This window comes from Cyprinus carpio, chromosome A1, assembly GCF_018340385.1.
Source record: "Cyprinus carpio isolate SPL01 chromosome A1, ASM1834038v1, whole genome shotgun sequence".
NCBI classification, from domain to species: domain Eukaryota; kingdom Metazoa; phylum Chordata; class Actinopteri; order Cypriniformes; family Cyprinidae; genus Cyprinus; species Cyprinus carpio.
In genome coordinates this window covers 1,803,128-1,815,365 of record NC_056572.1, presented here as the reverse complement: position 1 = coordinate 1,815,365, position 12,238 = coordinate 1,803,128, and the positions used below count along the sequence as shown (strand labels likewise).

At 35.4% G+C, this 12,238-nt stretch overlaps 1 protein-coding gene across 4 annotated transcripts in view; it reads right to left on the bottom strand.

The window, feature by feature from the left end:
* Positions 1–12,238, bottom strand: part of si:dkey-92j12.5 (multiple PDZ domain protein) — a 37,684-nt gene that overhangs the window by 17,660 nt on the left and 7,786 nt on the right. For all 4 annotated transcript variants that reach the window (XR_006153527.1, XM_042714922.1, XM_042714821.1 and 1 more), the window contains exons 7-19: positions 11,053–11,175; positions 10,764–10,955; positions 10,077–10,173; positions 9,905–9,993; positions 8,124–8,361; positions 7,891–7,953; positions 6,574–6,650; positions 6,138–6,284; positions 5,539–5,730; positions 4,092–4,241; positions 3,699–3,908; positions 2,627–2,695; positions 814–925 (exon numbers count right to left, since the gene is read on the bottom strand). Coding sequence is in view for 3 of the 4 variants with exons in the window: in XM_042714922.1 (XP_042570856.1) it covers positions 814–925; positions 2,627–2,695; positions 3,699–3,908; positions 4,092–4,241; positions 5,539–5,730; positions 6,138–6,284; positions 6,574–6,650; positions 7,891–7,953; positions 8,124–8,361; positions 9,905–9,993; positions 10,077–10,173; positions 10,764–10,955; positions 11,053–11,175 (1,759 nt within the window). In the remaining variant the exon portion in view is untranslated. The remainder of the gene's footprint in view (positions 1–813; positions 926–2,626; positions 2,696–3,698; positions 3,909–4,091; positions 4,242–5,538; positions 5,731–6,137; positions 6,285–6,573; positions 6,651–7,890; positions 7,954–8,123; positions 8,362–9,904; positions 9,994–10,076; positions 10,174–10,763; positions 10,956–11,052; positions 11,176–12,238) is intronic.

Below are 12,238 nucleotides of genomic sequence, written 5' to 3'. Positions count from 1 at the left end.
AGCATCATTACTCCAGTCTTCAGTGTCACATGATCTTCAGAAATCATTCTAATATACTGATTTGCTGCTCAAGAAACATTTCTGATTATTATGAATGTTGAAAACAGTTGTGCTGCTGAATTTTTTTTGTGGAAACTGTGATAAATTTTATTTTTCAGGATTCACGGATGAATAGAAAGTTCAAAAGAACAGCATTTATTTGAAATAGGAATCTTTTGTAACATTATAAATGCAATTCCTGTCACTTTTGTGCATCCTGTTTATTTTGTAAAGGAAATTAATGCATAAAATATTGGAAATACAGTAAAAAAATAATGGTAGGGCAAGTTCAAATCAGAACTATTAGCCTGAAGGGGCCAGCATAAAAAAAAATAAAAATAAAAATTGTTGAGCCCTGCAATGCTTTATATACAGTATAGCTTGACTTGAGTGAACACATCAGAGAGAGAGAGAGAGAAAGAGAAAATTCTAAGAAATCACAACTCTTTTTAAAAAAAAAACAACAACATACATACAAACTAAAGTACATGCTAGTCAGCAAAAAAAAAACCTTTTCATGTACTAATACAAAACGTTACATCCCTATGTAATATATTGCATGTGTAGTTTCCTCTAGGAAGGTTTGTGAGGTGTGTTAAAGATCCACACCAAGAGCTGTACCTCAAACAAACACATTCAACATCTATACACACACATACAAACACACAGCATGTTACAGGTCTCTCACAGAGTTCAGCTCTCCGTCAAACATACTGAGGATCAATAAGAAGACAGACAGCAAGAGTGTAATGTACAGAAACAGGGTTAACATACCCAGACTGGAGTTTCCCCTGACTATAGTTATGCTCTTCTCATAGCCACTTGAAGGGATGGAGACGTGTTTAGCGTCAGCCTCCATCTTGCTGTTCTGAGAGTGGGGATTTGTCTAGAACACAAACAGAGAAAGCATCAGGCATCTTTATTCAGTGAAATGTGGGAAATCTCTGGAGCTGCTGAGAGCCCTTTTAAACATCTGTCCTGCAGCAATGCTTCATTTCCAGTGCTGAGAGTGTTTATTTAGCACACAGGCATTCAGCTCTCGAGAAACATCCCAGGCGAGTCGGTGCCAGTGAATGTGTGACTGAATGACATTCACAATCCTCCGATGAGCAATTTCTTGCACTTTTTTTTCTTTTTTTTTTCAAGTTGTTAACAGATGATGTCAGATACAAGCCTTGTTATCAAGACAAGAAATGAAATTTTCTAATCTTCACTAACTTCTTTTAAATCCTCAACCAATGTGTTTTATCCAGATCATAAACAAATGACCAAATGCGAGTAAAAATGCATTTGGTAAGTAAAACACTACTATTCACAGCATTTAAACACAAGCCTCTTTTGCTCACTAGGGCTGCATTTACTTAATCAAATACATCAAAAACAGCTATTATTGCTTAAAAATGTAACAAATTATTAAATAGAAAGCTGAATTTTCAGCATCTTTACTCCAGTCTTCAGTGTCACATGATTCTTCAGAAATCATTCTAATATTCTGATTTGCTGCTCAAGAAACATGTTGAAAACAGTAGTGCTGCTTCGTATTTTTGAGGAAACAGTGATGTATTTTTATTCAGGATTATTTGATGAATAGAAAGAACATCATTTATTTCAAATAGAATTTTTTTGCAACATTGTAAACATTTTTACTGTATCTTTTAATTTAACTTTAATGCACGCTTGCAGATTAAGGTATAAAATAAATAAAATCCAAAAATCATTAGTTATTGAGGTAGGATACATGAAATCACAATTAACAACTGTTTTTACAGCCTTTATTAGGTTGATGCTGGTCTATAAATATACTATTCTTCATTTTTAATTCATGTTTGTTCATTAAAAATTAATTTATATAACTTGAAATGTTAAGTGTTTATTAGAAATGAGCGTTAAACGAAAAAGCATTGTCATGTTAGCTTTTGAATCTTCCAAGAATACTGATAGTTTATTATAAATAATGACTTTTTAGTTAATTTACATTTCATCCCCCCAGAACTCTGTGTGGTGACACACAAATAGAATGACCTGCACTAATATGCAAGAAACAGGCAGCTTTATAAAATACTGCAAAATGAATTTGTTTACCGTTAAAAAGTTAAAAACAATCAATGACAAAATGCTCAAATGTGTTCTCAACAAGCCAATCGAGCGGACGAGTGCTGTACACACTTGCGGTCTGGAGTAAACCAAAACCCTCGTGTGAATAAGAGATGATGTCACACAAATCCTGTCAACAAATATCCTTCCCAGTTAAACCCTGACAGCTAGAATGACCACACTAAATTAGGTCAGTGGAAAAAAAACAAAGCACTTTCTCTTTGGCCTACTAACTGCTTGAGTGCAACTAGTTAAAAACAACCACCATTCCCAAAACCAGCTGCTGCAGGACACTTCAAAAGTGCATCATTTTGAAGCAGGAAATCTAAACTTTAGACGGTGCTGTAAACAACCGACCAATCAACTGAGTTTATGCATGAAAAACAAATGTCAAGAGTCTTTGAAAAGCATCAAACATTCATGTAGCTCAGATGTTACTGTTACTAAACAGATCACATTAGCATTATAGCAGCTAAAGCGATATGTAGCCTACCTGCAAAGTGCTGTGCTGGTTGTAATATTCGGAGTGAACGCTGACGGTTACATCAGCTCCTGCGTCCTCCTGTCAATGACAAAGCTGTATTAAATCTCCTACTCCAAACTCTTGTCCTACTCCTCTCTCACTCAATGGACTCTTAACTTCACAATGAAGTTCCCAGGACAAGCTAAAGCAGATTTCAGAGACACATAAACACAAACGCACCACTTGTTTTAGGAGGCTGGTGTTAGAATTCAAGAGACATTAATTATTGAAAGATTCCAGTAACCAGAGACTCATGAGCCACAGTTACTGAGACCCAGTTCACAACAAAGACCACCATCGAACTCAAGTAGATCTACACTGATAATAACACAGCTCAGGGCAAAAACACTGAACTGACTTGGAATATACAAGATGACGCAGGCGATGCAATGCCATCTCAGTCTAAACAACAAAAGCAACCATAACACAGTGTAAATACAACTTGCAACAGTGACAAATACAAGAAGTGATTATTCATGCCACAGTGCATGATGGGAACACCAGTATCAGAAAGGTGAGTACAGGTAGGTTTTACTTAATTTTATAACTTTAATACTTAAACAGTATTAATTAGGGTATTAATATAGAATTCTTGCCTGAACTAAATTAATGTAGAAATTACATTTGTTTTTCTGTATTATTTACTTCATCACAGAATCATTCAGTGTATTTATAAAAAAAAAAACAGTAATATAATTATTTGTATTGATGGATTTGCATGCTATTTGTGAAAGGCTTTCGAAAAATGGCAAAATACACTATATGGATATGATAAAATGTTTCCAAGAATAATAAAACCCCTTTGACATTAAAGTGCCTGTAGTTGGAGGAACTACTTCAGCAGTCAACACAGCCATTAGTCACAGATAATTGATATACATGCATGCTTATCATACTGCAGATCTCTTAAATAAAACTTCCTTGACATTCCATGATGACAGACACACACTATCTCAGATTCTAGATTTCTCCCACACTGCTCAAGGTTGCGATTGTTGCTCTTGTGAATGGAGCTGATTGTGAACGGATCAGAGAAGTTTACCATTAAGGGTTTGGTGACTCCGATGCGTACGATGCCCAAAGCAGTGCTCTTCAGGACGTGAACGGCTTGATCCAGACTCGCGTGGCTCAAGTCAGTCCCGTTCACGAACATCAACCGGTCACCTGGCAACAAGCGGCCATCTCTTTCTGCCAAACCGCCTGCTACAAGAGAGCGGATCACTATCACAGTGTGCCCTGGGTTCATGGGGTCCTGAGAGAGTTTCAGCAAGTGACAGCGCAAGAGAGAAAGAGAAGAGTGGTCATAAATTAGGTGACACTGCTGCCATGTTGTAGAAGGATTTCAAATCAACCGGGAGTCCCCAAACCAAGTCATGTGGAGCTCATACTCTGCTGCTCTCTTGTTGTTTGAGTATAGACACACACACACACACACCTGGTAGTCTAGTATACTGAATCCCAGTCCGGAATCGCCTTTCTGCAGCTCATAAACTTGAATCTCGTTCTCCCACATGGCCTGATGGGAAAGCATAGGAGCCTCTGTCCTCCATTCATCCTCTCTGCATGCAGACGAGTTTTGCTCGGCCTTTGAGAAAAAGTGGAAAAAGTAAGTATTGCTTTGCAGAAAAAAATGAGTGGAATCATGTTTACTCATTTGAAAAAGGAGAAAAGTATTAGCATTCATTCATTTCGTAAAGCCTACTTCAATTTATGACATGTTAATCTGGAATTCTTTATTCTGATTCGGCATTCTGCAGTCAGTTCCATTTTATGCTTCTTCAACAAGGTTTTTTTGTTTTTTGCAGCTTGACTCTATTCACTGTGTAATTGCTAATTAAAGACTGGCAAAAGTACATTTTTATAATTTTTGTCCTTTTGTGTTACACAGAAGAAAAGGGTGATATTGAGTTTGAAACGAAATGTGGGTGAGTAAATATCTTTATTAAAAAGAAGTCCACTTTAGAATAGTTTTAAAAAGAGTGCTTCTTACCTAAATAATATACTTTAAAAGAATATAATTTTATAACTAAATATACTGTTTTCTGTTCCGTAGTTGCATGGTAATTGTAATTGATTGTAAATGAAAAATGATTCTAATTTGAATTTATATTCAAATGCAGTTAGCTGAACTTTAGAGTTCTTATTGCTACTTTTAAGTAGGACTTGAAATGTAATTTCACAGCCTAAAATATGATTAAAGTGTACTGCAGAATAGGAAGCACATATTCACTATTAACTAAGAGTTTTCCCAAAATAAACTCCTAATTTACTGCTTATTAAGAGTTAGTAAAGTAGTTGTTAAGTTTAGGTATGTGGTCAGATTAAGGGATCTAGAATAAAGTCATGCATAATAAGGCATTAATATGTGCTTAATAAGTACTAATAAACAGCCAAAATGCTAGTCATATGCATGCTAATAAGCTACTAGTTAATAGTGAGAATTTGTTTTAGTCCCTAAAATAAAGTGTCACCTAAATAAATATACTTTAATGTCATTTCTATTGAAGCTTGTATGACATTTATTTAAATATATTTGTAATTACACATTTGTAACAATGAAGGTCCAATTTAGTACATAGTACATACTAGTATGTTACATGTGCTTTAGTATGTTAGTCACTAAGTGTACTTCTTTAATGCATGACAAAAGATTATTAAAACATAATGACTTTAATTGTATTTTAAACGATCAATTTGACATTATTACAAAGTGCACTTTTTAAAAGTGTGTTAAGAAACATTGAAATGAAATAATATTCCCCTTAAGTACACTTAATTGTATTTAATGTACACTCCAAGTGCACACTGAATACACTTCTAATAATGTGGGTAGTGCAAACATTTAAACATTAGTTTTATTTGTAATGATGCAGACAGGAAACCTTTTCATTAAATTCTGCTAGTAGCTCCTTGAGGGTGAGTTGTACATCGTCACCATCATCATCATCATCATCTTCATCACTGGCTGTGGGTGGGATGAGACGACTGCAAACCACACAAACATTCACAGGAAGTTCCTTCAGCAAGCTCACAACTTCCTTGTGTGTCTCACCAATCAGAGAGAACCCGTTCACCTACAGACAGAAAACACACATCAACTCTCTTGCTCTGCTGAAACGATCCTCTGGGCTTTTCTACTGTCAGGAAGGGCTATTTTTAAGTAGCTGTCGTGATTGATATTCATGTGCAGTCAGCACTGAATAAAGTGCTATGTATAAAAAACAGAATGCAGAAAGAAAGATGAGCGCGTTCGGTTATTATGCATGCAGGGTTTATGAAAAGGGATTACAAGGGCGTGATCTGTAAACAACAGTATTATCTGTTTGTAATGCTTGTTTGACTTTGAAGTGTAATCAAATATGATTTCCATTAGCTTTTTTAGGTAAATAAATTCTGTAGTAATGTTTGTGTTTGTAAGGATATGTGAGATAATCTATATGACTATGTGGACACTATTTTTTAATTATAATATGAAGTGAACCTCTAGCAGTTCGTCTCCAGGATGAATGATTCCCGTCTGTCCGATCGGACCCTCTGGCAGTATAGAGCAGATATAGTGATGACCTTCCTTAGCCTCCAAACTCACACCAAGACCACTGCTCTCAGCCCATTTCTGTACCTGGGCCACCTGTGCACACACACACACACACACACACACACACACACACACACACACACACACACACACACACACACACACAGTAAATATAAATGCATTTGCATATAAATATATTGAAATACAAATATACAGTAGACATGTGCATACATCAAAAACAGGCATATAAAGAGACACATACTGAATGTAAACATATGCTCTCTCACACACACACACACACACACACACACACACACACACACACACACACACACACACACACACACACACACACACACACACAGAATCAGATGAGACGCACCATGACTTCATATTGAGGACCCAGTTTGCTTTGCCACTTCTCCTTCAATATTTCCTCTTCATCAGACAGTTTGCAAACTAAAACAAAATTTCATGTCACACAGCTCATAAATAAATGACAACATGACTGAGGAGAATCGACTACAAAACACAACGTATGTTTTCATCACAATAGAGTCAGGATTTAAATATCTATGTTAGAAATCATCAAGCAAACTAAAGAAATTATTTACAGCTCAATGTCTATGGACAGTATGTTGATTACCAATGACTGGACAGCGGGAAAGAAACTGCAAATGTAAATACAAAAATGTTAACAATATAATGGAGTACAGTTAGGATAGGAAAATAAATATTATTTTATTATTACCTTTTAAAAGGATAAACTTTTAAAAGAATAAAATGCTTGTCATATCTTGATGTCAAATGAACACAGTATTTTGCATCAAAGCATTTATCTGTTACTGAAGCTGATTAGACAGCTTTTGAAATGTACAAAAACTATTCAAGGTAAAAGACTATATTAAACACAAGTTAAAGTAATAGTTGACCCAAAAAGGAAAATTTGCTCACCCTCAGAGCATCCAAAATGTAAATGTGTTTGTTTCTCCATTGGAACAGATTTAGCATTGCGTCACTTGGTGGATGCTCTGCAGTGAATGGGTGCCGTCAGACTGAGAGTCCAAACAGCTGATTAAAACATCAATAATCCACACCTCTCCAGTCCATCAATTAATTCCAATCTTGTGAAGCCAAAAGCTGCGTGTTTGTAACTTTAAACCATCGCTTTTGGCCAAAATACTTGCCCATAATAACGCTTACTCTAGAGAAAAATCCATCTCCTGTTGTCCTCCACATCAAAATAGACCTATATTTGACTGTTTTAGCCTGTAAACGGTGCTTGTTCTGTGCATATTTCTCTCCTGATTCAGACCAGACAACTTTTTCACGGGAGAAAACAATATTATGGATAGAGGACTCATATATTAGCTGTTAAACGATGGATTTATTTATTATAAACTTAAGATTTTTACTTAACTGATGGACTGGAGTGGTGTAGATTATTGTGATGTTTTTATCAGCTGTTTTGTCGCTCATTCTGACGGCACCCATCCACTGCAGAGCATCCGTTGGTGAGCAAGTGATAGAATGATTAATTTCTGATAAATTAAAATTCTATTCAAGCGAAACTTAAATAGATGTTTTACTCGTACACTAACAAACCTGAGGAACATTCAAAATGAGTGGCTGTGATAATCAATTAGTCTATACACATTGAACTGTAAATATACTAGAACACAATGTTTTCTGTTCTTACACGAAACGATGTTGTTTCTGCTCTCCATGTTGGACTCTACAGAACAGCTTCGCGTTGACTCAACTGAGGTCACAGAAGAACAAACAGAAACAGAAGCTGTTATTAGAATCAAAGTAGGGTCAAAGAGTTACTAAGACTTCACGCAGAGAAGGGGCCAAAGTGAAACAGAGCTCATGAATCAAACACAGTGTGAATGAGTGTAAATAAACCAAAGGGACAAGAGTTTCACTAACTGCACTCTCTGTTGAAGTTGAGGTCCCGGCGTTCAGTGTAGAAAACTTTCCCTGGGGGCAGGACTGGCTTTGGCTCTGGCAGACATGGCGGCAGCGGAGGGGGAAGGAGCCCCGGAGGGCTTGAGGCTCTCTGAGAGATTGTGGACGTCGTCTGTGTTCCAGATGTTGAGCTCTTTCTCTGAAGAGACATCTCCACTTGTTGGCCAGTCGTGTGCAGAATCTCCTCTGCTTTCTGTTTCTAAAATATATTCATATAATTCATGTTCAGATATTTGAACGATTGTCTTTTATTTATTTTTTCCAAACAGCTGTTGTGGAATGTGAAGGTTCTCATGTGTTATTCAAAGCGAAGAAGTGTGAAACCTGTCATTTGTCACTCAGAGGTAACTTTATTATTCACAGTTATTGCATACAAGTCATTGCTGCCTCAACCCTCATGTTCTTCAGCTTTAAGCTCATAATTTCCTATCTTTTAATAAGCACCTCTGACCCAATCAAAACCCAGAAGTCAGATATTACTGTATCTTTAAAGACGAGCAATGCCACTTATTTTCTGTTCAATCCAATATCACGTTCTATAAGAGCCAATAATGCAGACACAGTACATTAAATGGAAAATATTTGCGGTAAAATGGTAATTACAGCCATTTAACATTATATTTGAAAGCCATCTTTGATCATTTAATGAGTCTAAACTACTAATGATCAGACTTCAGTGTTAGTATATCATTAATAACAATTATAGAACATGATCATAACTGTTTTTTCACTAAAAACTCATTATGATATAACATTATAACTATTATAGTGTCACATTAAGCTTCATCTTTATTTAGTGTGAAATAGCACCAGATGATGTCTGTGCTTGTGTCTTTCAGGATTTCTGTGTGTTAAGATGAATAGTTCCAAAGTTTAACAACCATATGTTATTTTTTTCACTTCAAAGCTTATGTTACGCATTGATTTTCATGCTAAATAACTCTTGCTACAACATCAATACTGACTATATTGATGCTTCACAACATTTTTTGCCCATCCCTAGACATGTTATCCCGCTGTTTTACCACAAAGCAAGCATGCATTTTTCAAAAAAATGTTCCTAGTATACACTGTATTGTTTGTGGTCATTTTGACCTCAGCAACAAATAAAGTAAAACAAATGACACTAAACATCTAACAGAAGTGTATTTCCCCAGTGTGTACACCAGAATCTCATCATGTGAAAAGTCATTGCATTATTTAATGTTTCATATCTGAGGTCTCTAAAACTCCAAACACAATTAATGAGAAACTTTCCATCGAGGACGTTTGAAGTGTGTTATGAAGCAAGTTGAAAATCTCTTTAAAATAAGCTCTCATTAGAAAAGTCATGAAGTATTAACCTGCTAGAGGTTTTTCGAGCCTGGGGTCTCTGCGACCCCAAACAGAACATGAGGGTTGGACTGATGACACATTTACACAAATGCAAACACAAAACAAGCAACAATGTAACTAATCATACATAGCACTACTAAAACAAATGCTACAATGTAAATAGGCTTCCCACGCACACACACACACACACACACACACACACACACGCACGTACACACACACACACACACACACACACACAACAGGATTAATAACTGCTATAACATCATTTAGTCTGAAAGCACTGAAAAATGAATAAAGAAGCAATAAATTGCGTAAAAGCTACTGTTTAACGTTACATGCACACACAAGGAGGGTAAACAGATTGAAAGATAAATACAAAATAAAGGTCTGTGATTTGGACTCACAGCAATGATGTGATCTCTGGTGTGAATTTGTCCATCCTGATTCACTGCATTTCCTTTCAGGATGCTCTTTATTTCAAACCCACTGGACTCTAAAACATCCAATATTCATTAAATCAACACGTCTTAGACTGAATGGGAAAATAATCTGACAGAAAACAGCAAGAAATCATACCTTTGTCCAGGTTATCCAGAGATCTGGAGATGCTGAAACCGTTTTTGTTGTTACTGAATCTGACACCAAACTCTTTTTCCTTTTTCTCTGCTAAACCCTGCAGAACGATAATGCTTTGTTTATTATTGGCTCATCAAATTTTTATTTTTTGTATCTTCGAAGACATAATACAGTGGCATTTATGATTATAATACATAATCAAGATATAGGACTTAGAAAGTGCTCTGAGCAACACTGCGGTGCTTTGTTCCTGAATGAATCTGTTTTGAATGAATCATTTGAGTCAGTGATTCAATGATCCATTCATAAAGACGTGGTCACTTGCTTTACTGTATGTCCAAATGAATCAGATGTTTTGAACAAATCATTTGAATGAATGATTCAGTGAATCACTCATTAAGAAAAGGAATTGCTGTCACCTACTATTTTGGTGTCATATTTATTTATCCATGACAGGCCTAAACCAGCCAAAGTGCCAGCACTAAAAAACACACTCAGAAAAATATTGTAAAATTATCATTATGGAAAAAAAAATCCCTAAAAATATCAAGATATCATTTTTTTTTCTATATCGCCCACACCTAATATGAACCCACACACACACACACACACACACACACACACACACACACACACACACACACACACACACACACACACACATTTAGGATCAGAAGCATTTCGCACCTGTTTCTTCTGAGTGTCCTGTTGCCGGGCGATGGAAGGTGAGAGGTCACCATCAGTGGTTTCCCTGGCAATGATAAGTCTCACACGGGAACCAGCAAGACGGAGCTCACGTGCCACTTCCTCACTGCCCATGGTGGACACGTCCACATCACCGATTCTGAGGAGAAGATCGCCACTGCGCAATCTCCCGTCCTGTGTGCACGTCAAGGCATTTGCCACTCTTCTTAATTTGAATCAGTTTGTACATGTACACTTCAAAAGCATAATAATGATGATGATTCTCTCATACCCTTCCAGCTACACCATCAGGTAGGATGGTTTTTACCATGGTGCCAGTACTCCTCCCTCCAACGATTCCGAAGCCCAGACCCGATCCGTCATTCTGCAGCTCAATATGATGAATTTGTCGAGGCTGTTAAATCAAATTACAATTACAATGCAAGAGAGACTGGGGCTAGTTGTCACACTTACTACAGTGAATTTATATATATATATATATATACAGTACAGACCAAAAGTTTGGAAACATTACTATTTTTAATGTTTTTGAAAGAAGTCTCTTCTGCTCATCAAGCCTGCATTTATTTGATCAAAAATACAGAAAAAAAATTAATATTGTGATATATTATTACAATTTAAAATAATTGTTTTTAAATTTATTATACTTTAAATTATCATTTATTTCTGTGATGCAAAGCTGAATTTTTAGGATCATTATCACATGATCCTTTAGAAATCATTTTTAATATGATGATTCATTATCAAAGTTGGAAACAGTTCTGCTGCTTAATATTTTTTCAGAACATGTGACACTTTTTTAGGATACTTTGATGAATAAAAAGTAAAAAAAAAAAAAAAAAAAAAAAAAAAAAAAAGAAGCTATGTTTTTTAAAATATAAATATTTTGTAATAACAATATACACTACTGGTCAGTAATTTGGGGTCAGTAATTTTTTTTCTTTTTTTTTTTAAATAAAATCAATACTTTTATTCAGCAAGGATGTGTTAAATTGATAAAAAGTGATAGTAAAGAAAATATATTATTAGAATTTTTTTTTTTTTTTGAATAAATGCAGTTCTTTTTAACCTTTTATCCATCAAATATATTAGACAGCAGAACTGTTTCCAACACTCATAATGAATCAGAATATTAGAATGATTTCTAAATGATCATGTGATAGACTGGATGTTACATGTGACACTGAAGGCTGGAGTAATGATGCTGAAAATTCAGCTTTGCATCACAGGAATATTTTTTTTTTTAAAGTATATTCAAATAGAAAACTATTATTTTAAGTTGTAATAATATTTCACAATATTACTGTTTTTTCTGTATTTTTGATCAAATAAATGCAGGCTTGATGAGCAGAAGAAACTTCTTTCAAAAACATTAAAAATAGTAATGTTTCCAAACTTTTGACCTGTACTGTATATATATTTGTTTTTAATTTTTTTTTTTTAGGAATCTTTGATGA